At 39.6% G+C, this 22430-nt stretch overlaps 1 protein-coding gene across 3 annotated transcripts in view; it reads left to right on the top strand.

Moving 5' to 3' along the window:
- Nucleotides 1-22430, top strand: part of VPS13B (vacuolar protein sorting 13 homolog B) — a 382845-nt gene that overhangs the window by 260952 nt on the left and 99463 nt on the right. For all 3 annotated transcript variants that reach the window (XM_060775658.2, XM_067467340.1, XM_067467339.1), the window contains exon 36: nucleotides 7238-7645. In XM_060775658.2, the coding sequence (XP_060631641.2) occupies nucleotides 7238-7645 (408 nt within the window). The remainder of the gene's footprint in view (nucleotides 1-7237; nucleotides 7646-22430) is intronic.

Here is a 22430-nt window from a genome sequence, read left to right as displayed (position 1 = left end):
AACGCTGGCTCTTCGGCTTAGAAATGGAGATGAGCACCACCCCCTAGAGTCGGAAACAACTAGACTTAATGTCAAGGGGAAACCTTTATCTTTTTTTACAATAGTATATAAACATATATGTTCTAATAATATAGTTGTGTTTAAACTGTTTTCATCTCCACTTGCTTTTATCGGTATGAGTTTTAATCCTTTTGTGAACTACTTTGAGTCCCAGTTGTAGGGAAAAGTTGGGGCAATGGGCAAATAAAACAAAACCAAACAAATAATTGCTTCAAATTGGAATTGTGCCAGTTTGCTGTATGCGTATCTGTCCTTAAGCTGACCCAAAAGCCATATATAATTGCCTACAACAAGAGTCCTTTCACAACAAGATCACCAAATATGCTGCTCCTGAAAGTCCACCTGAGGCAATTGCTTCATTCCATCTCACATATATAGTTTTTTTTTTCATTGAGAAGAGAAGAACATTTGACAGAGATGGTTATATTTGGAACTGGTCTTGTACTGGCTGAAATTTCAAATACCGCAAATGGTTTTCGGTATACAACACTTCCCAAACTGACCACTCAGGTTGGTTTCATATCTGGTATTCGCAATGGCAGTATTTAAGAATAAAATTCTCAATCTGTATCCATTTTTTTTCTAAAAATCCTTGACTTCAGTAACTTTGGAATGGCCCCCATCAAAATCAAGCAGGTAGCATCCCCACGCACACAGAACAGGAATATATATACAGAGAGTAAATAAATATGCCGATAACAAATGTCAGTGATTAAAATGTATGCCACTTTATAAATATGCTGTCTGGTGGCTCATGTTAAACAATCATTAAAGATTATATTGCAACTATAAATATTCTGAGGTGTATACATTTGTTACTGATGGCTATGGAGACAACAGAACTAAATTTGTTTTATGGCACATTTCTTTCAGCTCTACAAATGCTAGAAAAATATATTTCAATTTTCTCCAAATTCAAAGTATAAATAGATGTCAAGCCTATACTATGTTTTTGAACCACAATTGCTATTTATATTTTAAATTTGTCAATAAAGAATGTTCAGATTGCTTTTATTTAACATCTAGAATAGCACATGATTTATTTTTATGCAACACTGCATACTAGTAATTGCTAATCTGTATCTAAAAGATTTACCTCCATAAAACTGCATTAGTGATTAAATTCAGCAAATATTGAAGCTTTACTGTGTTCACCTTTCAGGTACAGAGGATAGTGGTGTAGTAGCCGTTCTACCATAGAATTTTGCCAAATTATTGATGAACTATTTGGGTTTTGCTGGTCACTATTTGTGTGGGTTTTTCTACTCACAAGCAACTACTGAGGTCAAAAGTTATACTGGATGTGTGCAATCCAGGCATCACTTTCTGTACACATGAAGTCAATTTAATGGGTTGCTGTGAGTTTTCCAGGCTGTTTGGCAATGTTCCAGAAGCATTCTTTCCTGATGTTTTACCCACATCTATGGCAGGCATCCTCAGATGTTGTGAGGTTTGTTGGAGACTAGGCAAGTCAGGGTTTCTATATCTGTGAAGGCAAGTGTGATGTTGCAATTGATCACCTTGATTAGCTTTGAATAGCTTTGCAGCTTCAAAGCTTGGCTGATTCCTGCTTGGAGGAATCGTTTGTTGGGAAGTGATTCCCCCAGGCAGGAATCAGCCAAACTTTAAAGCTGCAAGATATTCAGTGCTAATCAAGGTGATCAGTTGCAACATTCACACTTGCCTCCAACAAACAAGAATTCTTTCTCCTACCCTGGACATTCCAGATATATAGAAACCCCACTTGCCTCATCTCCAACAAACCTCACAACCTCTGAGGATGCCTACCATAGATGTGGGCAAAACATCAGGAAAGAATGCTTCTGGAACAGAATGCTTCAGGTAAGCATACTTCTGGAACATGGCCATATAGCCCGGAAAACTCACAGGAACCCAGTGATTCCAGCTGTGAAAGCCTTTGACAACACAAACTCAATTTACATAGACACTTCTGCTAAACAGTACCAACTAAACAGCATGCCACAGCCTTGCGATGTGGCTCTTATGGCTCTGAGCTTGTATGTTACAGAATGAAGACAGTCACTAGTCAAATTGTAATACCACATGAAGCCCTCAAGAATTTGGTTTGATTTTGTTTAATGAGCTTACATGTTTCTTAGAGGAAACATGGGGTAATAACAATGCAAATAAGAATAAGAGGAGGTGGAGCAGGAGTAATATGCCATCATTTTCTTTATGATCGATATGAATATATAATTGAGAAAGCAGTGTATATTCTGGTTGATCAGTCAATTGCTGGCTGTCCTAAAAATGAGTGTTTTTTATTGCCTTACTCTTATTTCTAATGAATAGCTTTCTGCTTTCAGTGATAAAAATATAGAACATGGAGTGTTTTTCTCCAATAAACATTATCACAGCCTTTGTAATAATATATTACAAAACTGTCAGTGATTTATGAAATATGACATCTAATAATTGCTACAAGTCTAAGAAAAATGCCAGCATTTTTCCTGCCAGAGCCATAGAATAAGTCATCTATTTGGAAATATCTGCATGTATTGACATTGTTCAACTTACTGAATATTTCCTGTTGGAATGCAAATTGAGAATATAGTTATAATGTATAGAAAAACCACAAAGTTTAAAAACTTGGCCCTATACTAAATTTCCTTTGACCAGAAGCTGTCCACGTTGAGTGCTTCCATTGTGCATGTGGCAGGGCTCCGACTGCATTGTTGTAAGTGGTCTGTGGTTTGCTCTTCTCCACATTTACATGCTGTGAACTCTACTTTGAAGCCCCATTTCTTAAGGTTAGCTCTGCGTCTTGTGGTGTCAGAGTACAGTCTGTTCCGCTCCGTCCAAATGGCCCGGTCATCTGTGTGCCCGGGGGGAGTTTCTCATCTGATATCAGCTACTGATTGAGGTTCTGGGTTTTAACCTGCCACTTTTGGACTCTTGCTTGCTGAGGTGTTCCTGCAAGTATCTCTGTAGATCTTAGGAAGCTATTTCTTGATTTAAGGCATTGGCTTGCTGGCTGATATCTGAACAGAGGATGGGCTGGAGATGCCAATGCCTTGGTCCTTTCACTACAGGCTGCTACTTCCCGATGGATGTCAGTTGGTGCAATACCAGCTAAACAGTATAATTTCTTAAGTGGTATAGGGCATAGTCATCCTGTGATAATGTAACATGTCTCATTAAGAGCCACATCTACTGTTTTAATGTGATGAGATGTATTCCACACTGGCCATGCATATTCAGCAGCAGAGTAGCAAAGCTCAAGGACAGATGTCTTCACTGTGTCTGGTTGTGATCCCTAGATTGTGCCAGTCAGTTTTCATATGATATTATTTCTAGCACCCACTTTTGGCTTGATAGTCAAACAGTGCTTCTTTATAAGTCTTATAAGTCCAATTAAACAAAGTCCAATTAAACAAAGACATATAATTGATTCTTTATATGTCATTGTAAAACAGGATGTCATGGCCATTTTGTTTGTTTGCAAACAAACCTAAAAACTTCTGATGACTACTTTGCCTCCAGCCTTTGTAGGGTTTCCTCCCTGCTTACCTCCAACAGTAACAATTGTACCCATTAGGAAGGTCAGTGGTTGGGAGGAACCTGGAAAATAGCAGCTACCAGAAACCCACTACAATAATATCTCCAGCAGGTGATAGATTAGTTGGAACAAATTGGAACCATTGCGCTTCAGCAATCCTGGTTTCTTTCAAGCTGTTTTAAAATGTCGTCATTTTAATACACAATCTCAGCCCTGCGGAACCGTCCACAGCAGGTTAATTTGAATCATATGATGTGTCACTGCCCTCAGTTGACATGAGCCCCATTCCATGTGTGAAGCCATAATAAATCCATTCCCAACCGAGGCAAATTCCCTGTGAGAAGGTGAACTAATCCAGGCCTCACACTGGCATGTTAGCCCTTCGTAATTGAAAGCAGGGCCACCTGTTCCCAGCACAGTTAGCCTATAGAGAGAGAATTAGCATTAGATCAGATACTTACTATATTGAAAAATCATTCATACTTTCTGCAAGTTCAGCTGTGGGCTGCTTAGCATGACATCATATATAAACCCAGGAATGTGCCCACTTGATCCGAGTTTAACAGTTTTGTTAACCATGGTGTTGGTTAACTTTGAAATGAGAATTTTTTGATTTAATGAGAGCTGACATGTGAGAAGGGGAGCTGACCGGGGTGCAGACTTTTCTAATTAACTTAGGGTCATTTGCAAAAACACTTGAGCACTCTGGTAGGGTTATTTTTTCCCCTTTTTAAAAAAAATAGTTGAAATCGTGACGTAACCATATATGCTGTATTTCTTAGTAGAATGAAGAGAATGATACCAGATAGTAAATATTCATATAATACAGGTAAGGCTTCTGTTGTCTCAAACCAGTTCTAGGAAATGCTTCAAGTACTGAAATTTTTAATGTTGCCATCATTTTTATAGTCCTACTTTCACTGACGGTTGTAATTTCTTTCCAATCTATTCCCACTCTTTCATTTTTACAATTTTCATAGTATGACTCTTAATTTAAGGTAGAATAGTGGTTGCTAAGATTAGATAATTGTTTCAAGTGATATTAATTAACCAATAAAACCTTTCACACAGCTTCTAAGTTGAGTTTTGGAAGTTACTTTTAAGGAGCAATCAGTTACAATTATATTCACTAGGACCCCATTGTTAGCTATTGTTATACTTAATTTTTGAGGAAAAGTAATTATTGGGTTGTTGTAGGTTTTTTTGGGTTATATGGCCATGTTCTAGAGGCATTCTCTTCTGACATTTCGCCTGCATCTATGGCAAGCATTCTCAGAGGTAGTGAGGTCTGTTGGAACTAGGAAAATTGGGTTTATATATCTGTGGAATGACCAGGATGGGACAAAGAACTCTTGTCTGCTGGAGCTAGGGGGTTAATATTTCAACTGACCACCTTGATTAGCATTTGATGGCCTGGCAGTTTTTTGGTGTGGCTTGTTAGTGCCTGGAGGAATCTTTTGTTGAGAGGTGATTAGCTGTCCCTGATTGTTTCCTCTCTGTTGTTTTGCTGTTGTAATTTTAGAGGGTTTTTTTTAATACTGGTAGCCAGATTTTGTTCATTTTCATGGTTTCTTCCTTCCTGTTGAAATTGTCCACATGCTTATGGATTTCAATGGCTTCTCTGTGTAGTCTGACATGGTGGTTGTGAGAGTGGTCCAGCATTTCTGTGTTCTCAAATAATATGCTGTGTCCAGGTTGGTTCATCAGGTGCTTGGCTGCGGCTGACTTCTCTTGCTGAAGTAGTCTGCAGTGCCTTTCATGTTCCTTGATTTGTACAAACTATCTACAGACCCACCAAGAAAATCCATGAAATGCTACATTCAGCAAAGGACAAGAGGGATCCTCTCACTTCTGCAGGAGTCTACCATATACCATGCAGCTGTGGATAAGTCTACATAGAGACCACCAAATGCAGCGCCCAAACATGAATCAATTTTTTATTTATCAAAAGTGATTTAATAGTTTAGTAACTAGGATCCTAATATCCATGACAATCTCTCTATTAGCCTTTTCTCCTTTTCCAGTGCTGCTTTCTCTCAGGCTTTTTATGGATTTTAAATGACTGAGGTGTGTAAAAATTATTACTACATAAGAAGAGTACAATAGTTAACCTGTTAATGCAAGATTGTGGAAACTGGCCCTTCAGATCCCAACAGCTCCAGTTCTTCAGCCAGGCCTGTAGTGAGGGGGAAAGAAAAATTGTGGTTCACCAGTATCCAAAGTGCCACAGATCCCTTACCATTGCTTCCATGCATCTCCGCTTCCATCTACCTCGGTCTGTACTGATAAAATCATCTGTCTAAATGGTGGGGTTTTTTCCACTCTACATGATGTCCCTTAAGACTGGTGGGGCATAAATCAGGATTATCAGGAGCAAAACCAGTAGACCTTATTTTCTGTTCTTGTCCATCCTCCAATCATGTCTTGAGACCTAGGCATCATTTTCTAGACATCATAGTAGCCATCTGTCAAAAGTGCTTTGATTATGTGTCCTTGCATGGACTGGATAGCCATTGGCATCTTGTCTAACTCTAGGATTCTATGGTTATATTACTAGAACTGTTAGAAATAAGTTCCATTTCTGATGTCAATGGTTAGCATATACATCTTTATAACCTTAAAAGTTAAAAGGTAAAGGTTGATATTAAGTCTAGTCGTGTCTGACTCTGGGGAGTGGTGCTCATCTCCATTTCTAAGTAGAAGAGCCAGCGTTGTCCGTAGACTCCTCCATGGTCATGCAGCTGGCATGACTGCATGGAGTGCTGTTACTTTCCTGATTGAGTAGTACCTATAGATCTACTCACATTTGCATGTTTTGGAACTGCTAAGTTGGCAGAAGCTGGGGCTAACACCGGGAGCTCACCCTGCTCCCCAGATTTGAACCGGATGTTCTCTGCCCCCAGAGGCTCCTTCTTTGGAAGCTTTTAAACAGAGGCTGGATAACTATCTGTTGGGGGTGCCTTGAATGCGATTTTCTGCTTCTTGGCAAGGATTTGGACTGGATGACCTATGAGGTCTCTTCCAACTCTATGATTCTATGACTTGGTAACCATTCGGTTCAGCAGCTCAGCGGTTTAACCCACTGCACCTCCTGGGGCTCCTATGTAACTGCATTGGTATAGAAATATAGATTCCTAGCTTTTCACTTGTTAAGTATTATGAATAGAGCACATAATTTTGGACCACTTCTTTTTTATTCTTTATTTTACTAGATATTGGAAAACTGTAATTAGCAAATTGCAATAGATCATCATGGATTGACATAAGTATGTGTGCAAAGCCTACAAAAGCATAATAATCATTTGAATATAATGTAATATGAGTAAACACTGAAAGCAGGGAGAAAATTTATGTGAGGAGCTAGGTTAAGGTATACCCTAATAGCCTGGTTAGGGGAGTAGGAATATCATGTTTGAATGAAGTGTGGTAATTAATTAGGATAGAGAGCACATTTAATTTTAAATGTGACAAACTTATGTCACATTCAAGTGGAAACCTAGGTTTTTACCTACTTGGAAATGAATTTAACTTTGATGTTAGCTTAATATCAGTAATTGTTTCGGCGTGCATTATTTTTATTTGAAAACTAAGATGACTATTCCTTTCTCTTTCTCTCTCTCTCACTTCTTGTTCTGTTCCCTTTTGTTTTCCACCCAGCTGAGATAAATGTTGATATAGCAAAGCCTCTGAAGGCCAATATCAGCTTTGTCAAGCTAGATCAAATAAAGCAATTTCTGAAAAAAATCAGAAGCAAAAGTGATTATGAGACCCAGGAGGAAAATGTTTCAGCAGCTGATAGCCTTTCAAAGAAAGATGGCACATTAACATCTCAGTGTTACAAAAGCAGAATTCCCGATACTGAAGATCACAGTGATGGAGGGCAAAAGATTTCCAGCCAGAAAAATCTGTGGACAAGCATTTCCTGTTGTCAAAAGATTTCCATTCATACTACTCAGATGGTGATTTCAGTTGAGACTTTCCCAGATTCCAGTAAACCCTGCCTGCTCACATCTTTATCAAGCCTCAAGGGAAATTTACATGTTAAAGCTAATTCTAAGACTAAAGGTAAGAATTTTAATCTCTATTTGTTTATAAATTTGTGAAGCATTCCATATTTTGTTATGAATTTATTGTTTTTAATATGTATGCTTTTTAAATGAATGTGATCTTTTAATGAATCATGTATTTTTAATTGGTGTGGCTGTTTTTAATAGTGTTACTTGTCTATTTATCTTTTATTCCCTGCCACAATCTATAGGGAGATAAATTACTATTAGTATTATTATACTGTTATTGTAATGGCAGCGAGTTGTGATAAACCATAGTTTGGCACAAGGTTTCTAATAGGTTTCTGCAATTCAGCGGGAGGGCAATCTGCTTTTGGTATCCAAATTTCATCGGCTACCCAGATTTGTTTTCGGGAGCCTCCCAAAAATCGGCTAATAGAAAAATCTGTTTTCAACTAGTCTGCTGAAAGATCCGGCACATTGGAGAACTTATGAGGCTCCCCTTTCCATTCCTGGGCTCCTTTCCTTTCTTCCTTTCAAGGAGCCTGGGTTTGAGCAATGGGGTTAAGGAAGCACACTTCATTGGACTCTCTCCTTTCTTGCTTGCTTGCTTGCTTTCAAGGGAGTCTGGGTTTGAAGAATGGAGTTAAGGAAGCACTCCTCCTTGGACCCTTTCCTGTCTTCCTTTCAAGGGAGCCTGGGTTTTAAGAATGGGATTAAGGAAGCATCCTTTCTGGGACCTTTTTCTTTCTTCCTTTTAAGGAAGTCTGGGTTTGAGCAACGGGGTTAAGGAAGCACACTTCCTGGGCTTGTTTTCTTTCTTCCTTTCGAGGGAGCCTGGGTTTGAGGAATGGGGTTAAGGAAGCATGTGCCAGGTGCTCCCAAATAGTAGGGAAGAAGCTGTGCCCGAGAGTTATGTGGGCCGTTTCAGTCGAAAAAACCTTGGTCGCTCAGCCCTTACTGTTACGGCCAGCTGAACAAGCTGGATTGGCTGAAGGGAACCAACCAAACCAAATCTGTGCACAAGCCTAATTTCTAGTAGATCCAGAAGGTTTACTTTTCATTCTGAAGATTTAATCCCAGTCTTAGTGTAGCTTGAGATAATGTTAATCATATTACTGTACATTATCTGGAATGCATTCACATTATTCAGGGTCACTTATCATTACCTGAGTGAATGCACTATCTATTACACAGCAGATTTCAGTTTCTGGTGAGATTAGTCCAAAAGACGCTGTCATTTGGTTGAACCTTTAATGGCTCCCTTCTCTTGAAGTGCTAGTAGTCAGAAGCGTATTCAAAACCAAACATGGCAACAACTTGTAGATTTCTTACAGTAATGGGTCACAAGTAATAGCACAATGTCCAAGATAGATATACCTTAATGTAGTTGCTTTAGAAAGAATTAGTCTCTTGAGCGCTACTTTGGATTTTGCCTCTTGTCATTTTAAATGAGCCACTTGAGGTGGTCTCTGCTTGCCCTTTGGCCTCAAGTAGCATATTTGCCCTGAGATTTGAGTTGCCTATCATAAGGAAAATTGCTTGCCATAGGTCTTCCTCTATGAAGAAGTTTATCTCTTAAGCATTCCTCACCACAGAACTGATTCTGCCTATCTTGTAAACCTTGAATTAAAGAGGGAGCAAAGGAAGAAATAAGTGCGAGCACATATACATATATTCTGTTGTCGGTCAGGATGACTGAACCTTTATTGATTACAGCAATTATACTTTTGGGTCAGCATAGGGCACAGCTCCATTCACTTGCCATTCAGTGAAGCCCCCTCACTACAAAAACCCTGTCTGCTGGGGAAATCCATGAGGTCTCCACATGGGTATTTATTACTTTTAATCTCCTGCTACTGGGTGGGAGTGAAGCACATCCAAGACCTTTTGAGATTGGCTTGCCCTTGACTGACTTCATTCCTAAAATCCTTTAGAGGAATACCAAAGCTGAGAGACAGGCACACAGTCCCACAACCATCACCAAGGAATCCAGCTAAGAGACAAAACCACTTTCCAAAGGTGTGGCAGGGAGAATCAGAAAAACACAGCTAAGGAAATAGAATAAGATTAATTTCAATTGCTGAGAAAACACAAAGTCCAGAATGTCCAAAGCCAGGCTGGGAAGAGCCAATGATGACTGAGGCAGGAAAGAGGTCTCTTCCAACTCTTTGATTCTATGATTCTATGAAATGCTTTTGAGCTCTTCAGGTAAACTGCAGTAAAGAGGTCGCTTGGGTTTTTCAAGGAAGATCCACCTCTTAGCCTTTTCAGTGCAGAAATCTTCACCCTGATCTGCCCATGGACTTAAAAGCATTCCCTGCCAAATGTCTGGGAAACTTCTCCCACAGGTATTACCAGAACTGTTTGGTCTTACTGGGGAAGAGTGTGGAAACTGTACTTTTACATGCCATAGAAAAACTTTCTGGGCATCCAGAGAAGATGGAAGTATTGTAAATCTCCTTTTCAGTAATCATCTGCACTAAAAGTATATAACAAACAAGCAAAAACATACCCCCTTTCACATAATGCCCTACCGATTTTATTCCTCCTTTTCTTCTCTGTTCTTTCAACCGCTCATGTCTGTCTGCCCTCAAGCCACATTGCCCTTCTTTGAAGCTTGCCATATCTTTGCTTCCCAACTATTATAGGCACCTCCTTCTTAAAGTTTGCCCTCACTGTGTCTCTCAGTGAGTCATCTCTTGACTCTCCCACCTATGTCTCCTGGTGTCTTCAGCCTTCTCCCGCAACTATCTTCTTTCCATTCTAGAATTGCTAGTGCTCTTCCCACTCCACATTGTCTTCTATCTGTCCCAGCCATCTCCTCTCCTCCCCAATTTCCCTCTTTTCATTTGTTGCCACTGCTCTCTTCTTCTCTTCTTTTTTTCTCACTCCTGTCTCAATCTGTGCCTTTCTTCTCCACTTGCCATTACATCCCCATTTTCATTCCTTTCTGTCCTGCCCTTCTGATAACCTTCTTACACCTCTGGCTCTCCCACTTCTTCTGTCCCGATGTTCTTCTTCTCATTCCTTACCCTTGGTCCTGCCTTTTTCTTTCCTCATTTTCCTTATGCTTCCACTTTTATCTACAGTATCTCATTTTGTAACTGTTGTAAATTTAAACAGGGCAGTGATGTAAATTACAACTTATTTGTATATATTAATACAACTTGGAGTTTTAAGAAATGAAATATATGGAATTACTGAGTTATTGAGTTGGAAGAATTTTGTTCTGAAATTAAGACCAAAAGTACATTTTCCCAGTAAATATTTGCTTTGGAAACATCTAAACAGAAATTAAAACCTAGCTTCGATTCCTTTTTAATAATTAAAAAATGGAAGTAGTTGCAAAGATAAACTGAAAAAAAATATGACTTATGACTGGACCTCCATTCCATTTCATGTGTTTGCACTGTTTTGTTGTTTTTAATGCTGAACTGGGAAAGCTATTATTAAAATATATTTAAGGATACATTTTTCTCTTACTGGATATTAGCTAGATTTTAAGAAATTGGTATAAATTGCATAAGAGCTAAAGACAACTATTTGCATCTGAGGGCCCTTCCACACTGCCCTATATCCCAGAATATCAAGGCAGAAAATCCCACATTATCTGAGTGGGGACTCGTATAACCCAGTTCAAAGTAGATATTGTGGGATTTTCTGCCTTGATATTCTGGGATATAGGGCTGTGACAAAGGGCCCTGAAAAGTGCGGTTTTAGGTCGTGTCATAAATAATTTGCTGTCTGGATAAGGAAAGTGAAGAAATTTCCACAGTTTTCTAATGGTTTCTTAGTTGTAGAATAGAAAGACATTTATTTGGCAGAGAAGAAAACAGTATAGAATCATAGAATCAAAGAGTTGGAAGAGACCTCATGGGCCATCCAGTCCAACCCCCTGCCAAGAAGCAGGAATATTGCATTCAAATCACCCCTGACAGATGGCCATCCAGCCTCTGCTTAAAAGCTTCCAAAGAAGGAGCCTCCACCACACTCTGGGGCAGAGAGTTCCATTGCTGAACGGCTCTCACAGTCAGGAAGTTCTTCCTAATGTTCAGATGGAATCTCCTCTCTTGTAGTTTGAAGCCATTGTTCCGCGTCCTAGTCTCCAAGGAAGCAGAAAACAAGCTTGCTCCCTCCTCCCTGTGGCTTCCTCTCACATATTTATGGCTATCATATCTCCTCTCAGCCTTCTCTTCTTCAGGCTAAACATGCCCAGTTCCCTAAGCCGCTCCTCATAGGGCTTGTTCTCCAGACCCTTGATCATTTTAGTCGCCCTTAATATCTTAATATAAATTTTATGTTCATTTTGACTGTTCCAATTCTGCTTTTTTGCTCCATTACCATTCATCACCTATCCTTACAGTATCCATAATTGCACATACTAGTATATCTAATGGAAACAATCCAGAGTTTCAAAATCCTTGGTGTTTTAGCAATAGATTTCACTTCCTTGTATTCCAGCAATGTTATCCTCCTAATTCTCAATGAGAAGTTGTTCACACAGCAGTCTCTAGCTTTTAAAGGCTTTGCCTATTTCCCTGCCCACATAGAGAGCAAGTGCCTTTGTTAATTGCCTTCACACTCACGTGGCCAATCACCCAACTATGTAAAGTGGCACTGACTCAGGTGAGCAACCTTCCACCAGCTGTTGTGTCCATTAACCTACCAAAAACAAATGATTTCCAAATTATGCTCAACTAATCCCTTCATAGGAATGAGTACATTAACAACAACAAAAACAACAACAACAACAACAATCCCACTGGATAGAATCCTGTGGGAATAATATGGCTAGCATATGATATGATAATGCAACTCCCAGCATTCTTCACTAGTGGACATGGTATATAAGGCTTGTAGAAGTTGCAACCCAAAAAACCCATCCCTGAGCTCTAACCTCACTTTCTCCTTGAATTGCTTGGTTTTTATTCAGATGAATGGATGTGGTGAGGGTGAAACACTCTATCATGTGAGCAGCAAGCGGTATAGCCCAAACAAAGGCTTAAAGCTTTTATGAGAACTAGACCATAATCTGACCAGTATTCCTATGTACAGCTATGCAGTCCTTTCCATGCCAATCTGGAAATCAGTCCTTTGTGAGCTAAACTTACCTTTCTTGTAGTTAAATGGGTATTAGATTGCAGTCTCTGTTATATTTCCAAATATATGTATATATGGTATTATGGAGTGGACAGTTTTGAATTTTAAGAATCTATTTGCAAATGTCTAGGGTGCTTTTAATGTGTCAAACATGTCTAATAAAATAATAACAATGCATTGCTTAATTAAAATGAAAGTTGCTGATGTAAGAAGAATTTCCTTAATCAGGTTGTAAACCAAAAGAGACAACGTGGTTTAATATTTTTCATACTGTAATAGATCATATTTTTAGAGAAGGATTACTTTTGAAATATATTGTATATTACATTTGATTTATATTTATATATTACTTTTTGAAATATATGAATAAGTCTAAAACAGATTTGGTGTGACTCTGCAGAGATGTAGCTTGTTTCAACATTAAAACCGCAGTAGCTACATCTTAAATATAGTAGAATAGCCCCCTTTTTATTTCCAGAGTTTTATGGATATACCTTTTGAGCCAAATAGAGCTGATGTTGGCATATGAAACTAATACACAAATACTTCACTGTGTTTCAGGTTTTTACAATCACATAACTATGGTGACCATCTGTAGCAGCTGCATTTTACGAATTATTTGCTGAAGCAGACGGCATACAATGACAAAAAGTAGTCATCTCAGATGTACTGTTAAAAAAGACAAAATAGCATTGCTTGCCTTTTATATAGAATGGCCATCTGCTGTACAGATGTTATAATAACCAATGACTTCAGATTCAATAATTGTACAAAATTTTCATTAAAACCTCAACAATTTGCACTTGTTTACTTGAATCTACATAATTCTCCCATGAGACAACACAACACACTGGGGTATTTTTTAGTTCTCACTAGCAGTGGCTTTGATCCTTTTTGATGTGCAGCTTTAATAAACATAGTCAAAAGGCGCTATTCAGAAAACATCATGGAAAAAACTACAAAGGAACAATTATAGCAGCAGAAACTACTCTAATCCTTTACTTACGCAAGCTATTTTTAGTGAAATATGTTTTTTTACAAATTTTATGTGACAGTATTTTATAAACAGTGTAAACGGCCTCTTTTCCAGATGAATCTTTGTGTAAGTGATGGAAGTTGGTTTGTAATGTAAGAGGAATCTTATGTGCCGAGAAGCATTCTTTAAACCTGACTTGGGAATGTGTTGTACACATGTTTCCTCCCTCATACGGCAAAACAAGCACTTACGACCCCTCCTAATGACTTTAAAGGAGTTTTAATTAACTGAAAACTCTGCATTAAAATGTTTTATTCCAGAAATTATTAATTAGGATCCTTTAATCAAGAATTTTAATAGCCACCCCCTCCTACTTTCTACTTTAGAGACTTTGAAAACGTGGTTGTTTTTAGGAGAAGGGAATTAACTTTTTATTTTATTAAACTAATCTTTTTTCAAGTATGATAGGGAAAAAGAATGCATGAGACATGTTGTTTCATCCTGTTAGTGGAGTTACTACTTCACGTGGTTTATGTGGTGGTGTAATTCAGCCAGTTTATCAGGACAGCTTTTTAAAAGACACAGAGACTGGGAAGGTTAAAAGGGGGAAAAGTAAAGTGGAGGAGGAGGAAGACAGCAGAGCTGAACAGGAGGGCAGAGAGTTCGAGGAAAGCCATGGATATGAGGATTGGTTATTAATTATTTTGAATGACATTGCTGATCTTCTGTGTATAGAAATAAATTTGTGCAAAAAAAAATCCCATCTTCACTGGCACACTTAATGAATAGATCCATTTCTAGGCAGAGCTATGATGTAGTCTGGCTAGCTAATTTGTCCTCTTGTATGGACTTGTCTGTGTCTTAATTCAGGAGTAAATATATATCCGCACTGTGTTCTTTTGCACATGTTGGCTTTGAATGGGTACCACTTGTTAAAATGAAGATTTTAAACTTTTTATGGCGAGGATTGCTAACTCATGGCATTCCAGATGTTGCACTGCCGTTCCCATCCTCACTAGGCCTGATGAAAGCTGCAGTCCAACAACATCTGGATTACCATAAGTTGTGTCTCTATGCAGTATGGAATCTATACCAATTTTTTAAAAAAAGTATTCTGCCCAGAATTATTCCCTTTTTATTTGAATTTATTGATGCAAATCAGATTAACAAAGAAGTACTTGTGTTAAATGAAATGGTTATATTGTGTTTAGAGTATTTATGGTGCAGGAGCCGATCAGTTATATCCTCCAGTCTGTTTAACATATGAGTTTTGGTTTTAATGAACACAAAATCAACTTCACTATGGAAGTTAAAATGCAGCACAGTTAGAGTAGTTGGAAGCTTACTTAGCTTTCTGGTTTCCATCTTGGACAGCTGTCTTATTATATTTCTAATAGCTATTTGCTATGATTCCTGCTAAAGTAATAATATTGTCATATGTGCTTACAATAAGAATCAAAATAGAACAAGTTTACTATTACAATGATAATGATTTCAGAAATGAACCATTTGAAAGCAAAGGTGTTACTATCCCAGCCCAGAACCTCAATCAGTGGCTGATAGCAGAGGAGAAACTACCCCCTCTGTACAAAGAAGCCTGGACGACTTGGAAGGTGCTCGACAGACTGCGCTATAGTTCCACAAGATGCAGTGCTAACCTTAAGAAATAGGGCTACAAAGTAGAGTCCACAACATGTGAGTGTGGAGAAGAGCAAACCACAGACCACTTACTACAATGCAGTCTGAGCCCTGCCACATGCAGGGCTTCTTACAGTGACACCAGAGGCACTCCAAGTGGCCAGCTTCTGGTCAAAAGAAATTTAGTATAATGCCAAGTTTTTAACTTTGCTTGTGGTTTTAATATAACTGTATTCTCAATTCACTTCTGACATGATAAATGAATAAATAACTATCCCAGCCACTCATATCATCAGTTTCAAATTTTGGAGAGTTTTGGATTTTCACAGAAGGGATGCTGAATCTACATTAACTCCCTGTAGTCACACTTGACAGTGACGGCCGACAGGGAGCTCTGGCGTGGGCTGGTCCCTGAGGTCACAAAGAGTCGGAGACGACTGAACGAATGAACAACAAAGTCACACTTGAATATCCGAAATCATTAAACTGAACATGGCTGAGAACTGGGGAATGCATCTTTTTGTATCCTAGTCAAAAACTTGAAACTTTTGTAAGTAGTAGTGATTTTTTTTTCAGAAACAGATTTTACTAATCGCGATGATGTCCAGAGGAGTTCCTCATCCGCACAGCTTCTCCTTAGTGAATTTCCACCGCTCAGAAATAATACATGTCTTCTTTATACAGTTCTCTACCCCTTCATTATTCAATCTCATTATGTTGCACTTGATTATAGTGCCATATGAAGTGGTGCACTCATGGTGCACCCATGCTTCAAATAGAATCTGCTTCTGATAGTGTCAAACTGTAGACAATGAAATATACACAAGCACAACAGGCAGTGCAGCTTAATAATTGGTATATCTGCAGTGACCACCTTGTGTAAAACAGAAACCAGTTTTCAGTCCTGGGGCTTTGTGAGCAGTGGATGGACTACTCCTAAAGCTGCCTAATACAAAAATGGAAACAGCCAGAAATCCACCTCTTTTTTAAAAAGAAAGTTGAACAGGATGAGGTTGTTGCAACCTATTTTTAAAAAACGAAGAAAAAAAAAAGCTTTTTGCCAAAAGCCTGGCAGTCTGATGAGAATCAGGGCCTTTCAAACAATCTTTGGGCCACATGTAGCTCCAGGGCTGCACTTTGCCTGCTGCTCAAAATGCTTATTGTCTAGCTTAGCAGCTCATACGCTTGTGCTCTTGTTTTACTGAATGTAAAATCTGTGACTTCCTAAAATAAACTAGCATTATAATTGCGATTTTGGAGAAAAGTAAGTTACAGCATTGTTCAAACAGTCTTTACTTTCATCATAATACAAGCAAATCTATTAAACACATTTTGCTGAGTTTCCAATGTTTTTGATGCAAAGTTCCAATATATATTTTCTTATTATATTTCTGTGTGTATAAATAGTTTCATTAATTGAACTGTATTTTATTTTTGGAATGGGTGCAACACTGGAGCCACATACCTAAAACAGATTCAGAAAAAATAAATGCAATCTCCAAAACAAAAGGAGGAAATCCATTTTTTTTTAAAAAAACCTTCAGTCAAGAAAAAAAAGTTAGTGCCTTGGGCAACAGAAAGAAATGGAGCTGCTGTTCAGAATAACTTTCATTGTTCTAATTTTTTATATATAAATATGATGCTTATTGAGCCTTTTTGCAACAAAAAAGAAATGATTTGCAATGGCCAAAAGTTCTAAATTTGAAACACTTAAAATGTGAAATACTGAAAACCTCTGCTTATTAGACAACAGTGCAGTCAATGATGGTATTAAGCAGAAAATACTGTTTTGTACGTGTGTGTGTTTTGTTAACTGAGATTTTTCTGGCTCCCTATAGAAAACATTTCTAAGATGTTGCTGTGGACCTTCGATCTTTAAGATCTTGAAGTCAGCCGAAGGAGAAATAAAACGTGAAATTAATTTTGACTACCTGAAATAATTTGCTGGAGTAACAATCCTTTTATTGCGCCCAGAAGACCATTGTTACCTTTAGAAAGAAGCATAAACTCTTTCCAGCACTTGAACAATAGGAAATGAATTCTTTGTCAGTAAAAGCCAGAGGACAAACTAAACATTTTAATGGCCACTGAGGATTGAAGTTGAAGTTCTGCCTGTAGACAGCTATACAAATCACTAACGAAGCGTAATGAATATTGGGTGTGGGCATCAGGGTCCTGTCAGTTTTGACACCGTGTCCCAAGTAGCTTAAACACAACACTCAAGGAAAGGTGGAGACCTCATCAGGTCTCTAACATCTGGGATTTTATTTGTCATTTTGGCATACCCTACAAGCGCAAAAGAAAGAGTAAAAGGGGATTATCTTGACAATGAAATGAGTTACTGAATCTTGTGATAATGAAAAGCAGAACAATTCTAATTCCTTTCTATAGTCCCAGAGGTAGAGGTGCGTTTATAGTTCTGCAGAAGTAAATGTAGGAGGGAAGAACAGATGGCCGAAAATCCATGAAATAAGACACCACCTAATCCCAGGACTGAGTACCACTATTAATCCTGGTCAGGTTCCCTACTGTTACTTTATAATAGAGTTCAGAGTTGCTACTGATGAACTGGCATGTCCTATTTTTTCAGGGGGGGAAATTAACTGAAGTTTGCTGATTTGGAGAAAGAAAATGCTGATGTATAAAGGTCCATTAAAAATGATGTTCCACCTGCCAGTTCACTTATGAAAGTGCAAAACAGGGATGACATTCAGATGGAACAGCCTCAAACTATTTGGTTTCTTTCAAAACCTTTTCCCCTTACTGTTACATTCATAATGGATGTAATAGCATATCCTCTGAGAAAGGAACATTTTGTTTATTAAATTGATGTATGTGCTGTGCAGGAGAGCTGTACACTGAAGTCGTGGGCCCAACACTTTATATTTTACTATTGTAAAACTACTATCAAAACGTTGTTAGCTGTAAAGTTAGACTTTGTTGGAACAGCTGCATTCTAATAAATAGAAGATGTCACAGTGAATCTCAAAACTAGGGACATGGTCTTGAAATGACTTTTGCACAAGACGTACTTGGTTTTGTGCCATTAAAATTGGAAAGTGCTTGACGATCATTTTGAAATGACCATTCTAACATTTGAAATATTAGGTCCATGCATTTGTCTGACAGCCATGTCTGTGTTTTAGTGTTTTTATTGTCCTGTGAACAATTTGTTATTATTTTAAGATATGAACTTCAGTCCTCTCTGAACTAGTATTCTTATAATTTCATGGAGTAAAACATAAGTTGTAGCCAACAAAAAGTGGAAATTTATATATTTACTAGAACAATAAACTCAAACAATAGATACATTGGGTACCATTGGTCATCTTGTGAGTTCCAGACTATTGAACATTCAGTATTGAACATGGAGTACCTGCTCAGCTTTTTCTTAAATGAAGATGAGCTCACTGTGTAAAGATAACCATCTTTGACTTTGCTGCTGATTCATCACTGGCCTGAACTTCATTTGAACCTTGTTAGACACAAAACAAGCAGGACGTCTGGCCCAAGCTATAAAATATAATTAAGCCCTTTTCAAAAGATGCGTAAGAGAGCATTGCTCCCTGCTGCTGCCCCCAATATATATCCACTACCACCAGCACAGCCAATAAAGTTAAATCAAGCACTGCCTGCTATGGATTAAAATAATAGATGTCTATGATGGTTAATGTTTGAAGTACTTAAACAAAATACACACCCATGCTGCCAGGGCTTCCGTAATGCAGGAGAGACATATATTCATAATGAATTCAAGATTGGTCTGTTCAGCATCATTAATTCCTATTTACCATTGGTAGCACATCTTGCATTTTTACAGAGCCCACATGTGGTCATATACAATGCTGAAAAACTCCTTCAGTGATGAATGGTTAATTGGTAATGTAGAAATATAGCACTCCTGGGGAGAGTGAACCATTGCAAGACTCTGTTTTACACTAATGAGAAATCCAGTAGTCTAATTTATTGTACTGGATCATTGCTGGCATTTTCACTTAGCCTGATGTCTTAACCTGCTGATGTATACTTGACCTAGCACAGCATTTCGGTTAAATGGAGCACCTATTCAAGAGGTCTGTTCTTTCATCTTTTAATGTTCAGGTGTGTTGGTCTTTGCATTCTTCTGAGACCACACTGGCAATTTCTAATTAGGTAGCAAGAGTGCCCAAAAAGGAACACACATGTGCTTCATCTGGAAATTGACCATGGGCCTTCAAAGGGCAAACCGTAACAGAGTCCTCCTCTTGTTAGTCTGACCATTTTGACAGTAATTATTCTACCATTTTTATACAATCTGAAGAATATCCAAGTGCAGGCTTTGAAGCTAGGGTGGAAATCAAATAACCCCCCAGAAAAGTCCCAGGAGCCATAAGCAACAGGGCCAAAACAAAGGAATCCAAGGAAGTGCTGTCCGACAATGTTTGGAGGGCTTTATGAAACCCATCTCTCCTTTAGAAACAGTAGTTACGAAAAGTGGTTGATAGCAGCCCAAAAGAGTGGAATAAAGTTGAACAGGCTTATCATGTTCACCTTTTCTACAGAAATCCTCCTTGATATAAACTAAATTTATCATAAAAATTAGATTAGAACTGGACTGGATTAACAAATCTGGTTCTTTTAAAGTATACAAACACAACTGTTAAAATGTGTAGACTTGAAACAGTCGAATTGCTTGGATAATATTTGTGTCCCGAGTTTTTAAGGCTTTTATAACTACCAGTTATACCTGGGATATTGGTTGCAAGAAGGGAATGTTTTCTTGGTCTTTCTTCTTGGTCTTACTTGGGTAGTGCAATTTATCCCACTCTCTTGGTTTTATTATTTGGACACATTGTATTCACCTGGAATAGCACCATAAGTAGTCATTCCTGTCCAGTGTGTGTGAGCTTAAAACATATCTGATGTATAGCTCAGTTGTAGAGCATATATGTTGCATACAAAAGGTTCTTAGATTTATTTATTTATTTATTTATTTAGTACACTTGTATACCGCTAATATCTCAGCCTAAAACGGCGACTCATTGCGGTTTACAACATTTAAAAACAATATTCCAATTAAAAATATAAAACACATACATATACAATACACAGTATTGGGCCACCAATACAGACCAATGCATCTCTTAAATTCAAATCATAATCCAATTTCGTTGTCTGTGATTGCCAGTCCTTGATCAGAGATTTCATCGCATCGGATTAGCCGAATGCTTGCTCAAACATCCATGTCTTGAGTTTTTTCCGAAATACTATCAGCGAGGAGGCTGATCTTATCTCTATAGGGAGGGCATTCCAAAGCCGCGGGGCCACCACAGAAAAGGCCCTGTCTCTCGTTCCCGCCAGCCGCACCTGTGAAGCAGGCGGGATGGAGAGAAGGGCCTCTCCCGAAGATCTTAGGGTCCTGGTGGGCTGATAGGCCGAGATACGTTCGGATAGATATGTTGGGCCAGAACCGTTTAGGGCTTTAAAGGCCAATGCCAGCACTTTGAATTGGGCCCGGTAGCTAATCGGCAGCCAGTGGAGCTGGTACAGCAGAGGAGTTGTATGCTCCCTGCGCCCTGCCCCTGTTAGTACCATGGCTGCCGCCCGTTGGACTAGTTGGAGCTTCCGAGCCGTCTTCAAAGGCAACCCCACGTAGAGAGCGTTGCAGTAATCAAGGCGGGATGTAACCAGAGCGTGGACTACCGTGGCCAAGTCAGACTTCCCAAGGTACGGTCGCAGTTGGCGCACGAGTCTTAACTGTGCGAATGCTCCCCTGGTCACCGCCGAAACCTGGGGATCCAGGCTCAGCGATGAGTCCAGGATCACACCCAAACTGCGAACCTGTGTCTTCAGGGGGAGTGCGACCCCGTCTAACACAGGCTGTAACCCTATACCCTGTTCGGCCCTGCGACTGACCAGGAGTACCTCTGTCTTGTCTGGATTCAATTTCAATTTGTTCTCCCCCATCCAGACCGTCACAGCGGCCAAGCACCGGTTCAGAACCTCGACAGCCTCCTTAGTAGCAGGTGGGAAGGAGTGACAGAGTTGGACATCATCTGCGTACAGATGACACCGCACCCCGAAACTCCGGATGATCTCACCCAGCGGCTTCATGTAGATGTTAACATGGGGGACAGTATTGAACCCTGAGGAACCCCACAAAACAAAGGTTGTGGGGTAGAACAGGAGTCCCCCAGTAACACCTTCTGAGACCGACCCTCGAGGAATGACCGGAGCCACTGCAAAGCAGTACCTCCGAGACCCATTCCCGCGAGGCGTCCCAGAAGGATACCGTGGTCGACGGTATCGAAGGCCGCTGAGAGGTCGAGTAGCACCAACAGGGACACACTCCCCCTGTCGAGCTCCCGACGGAGATCATCCACTAAGGCGACCAAGGCTGTCTCGGTACCATGCCCCGGCCTAAAGCCAGACTGTGCCGGATCCAGATAATCCGTGTCTACCAAGAATGCCTGGAGTTGTGAGGCCACCACACGTTCCATGACTTTGCCCAAAAAGGGGAGATTGGAAACAGGCCGATAGTTGACGAATTGAGTGGGGTCCAGTGATGGTTTCTTCAACAGCGGTTTTATCACAGCTTGCTTTAAGCTGGCTGGAAATATGCCTTCCCGAAGGGAGGCATTAACCACCACCTTAACCCACTCGGCCAATCCCCCTCTGGCCTCCTTTAGAAGCCAGGATGGGCAGGGGTCTAGGATGCATGTGGTAGCTCTCATTCCTCCAAGCACCTTGTCCACATCCTCGGTTTGAACTAATTGAAATGAATCCATCAAAATTGGACAAGCAGATGCTCGTGTTACATCCTCAGAGACTGCCGTTAATATGGTATCCAGTCCAGAGCGGATCAAAGCGACTTTGTCTGCAAAGAACTGAGCAAAGGCTTCACAGCGAGCTGCCGAGTCATCAGGGCACCCATCCTGAATGGTGGGTTTTAACAGGCCTCTGACAACTCGGAACAGTTCAGCCGGACGGTTCTTTGCAGACGCAATAGTGGCCGCAAAGAAAGTTTTCTTTGCGGCTCTTATTGCCGTGGCATATGACCTTAAAAAGGACACAAACCGTGTTCGATTTGGCTCGCTCGGATCCGAACGCCACACGCCCTCTAGTTCCCTCTTCTTTCGCTTCAACG

This window comes from Anolis sagrei, chromosome 4, assembly GCF_037176765.1.
Source record: "Anolis sagrei isolate rAnoSag1 chromosome 4, rAnoSag1.mat, whole genome shotgun sequence".
In the NCBI taxonomy this organism is placed as follows: Eukaryota; Metazoa; Chordata; class Lepidosauria; order Squamata; family Dactyloidae; genus Anolis; species Anolis sagrei.
Note: the sequence above shows the minus strand (reverse complement) of the source record. Positions and strands in the feature narration are given on the sequence as shown.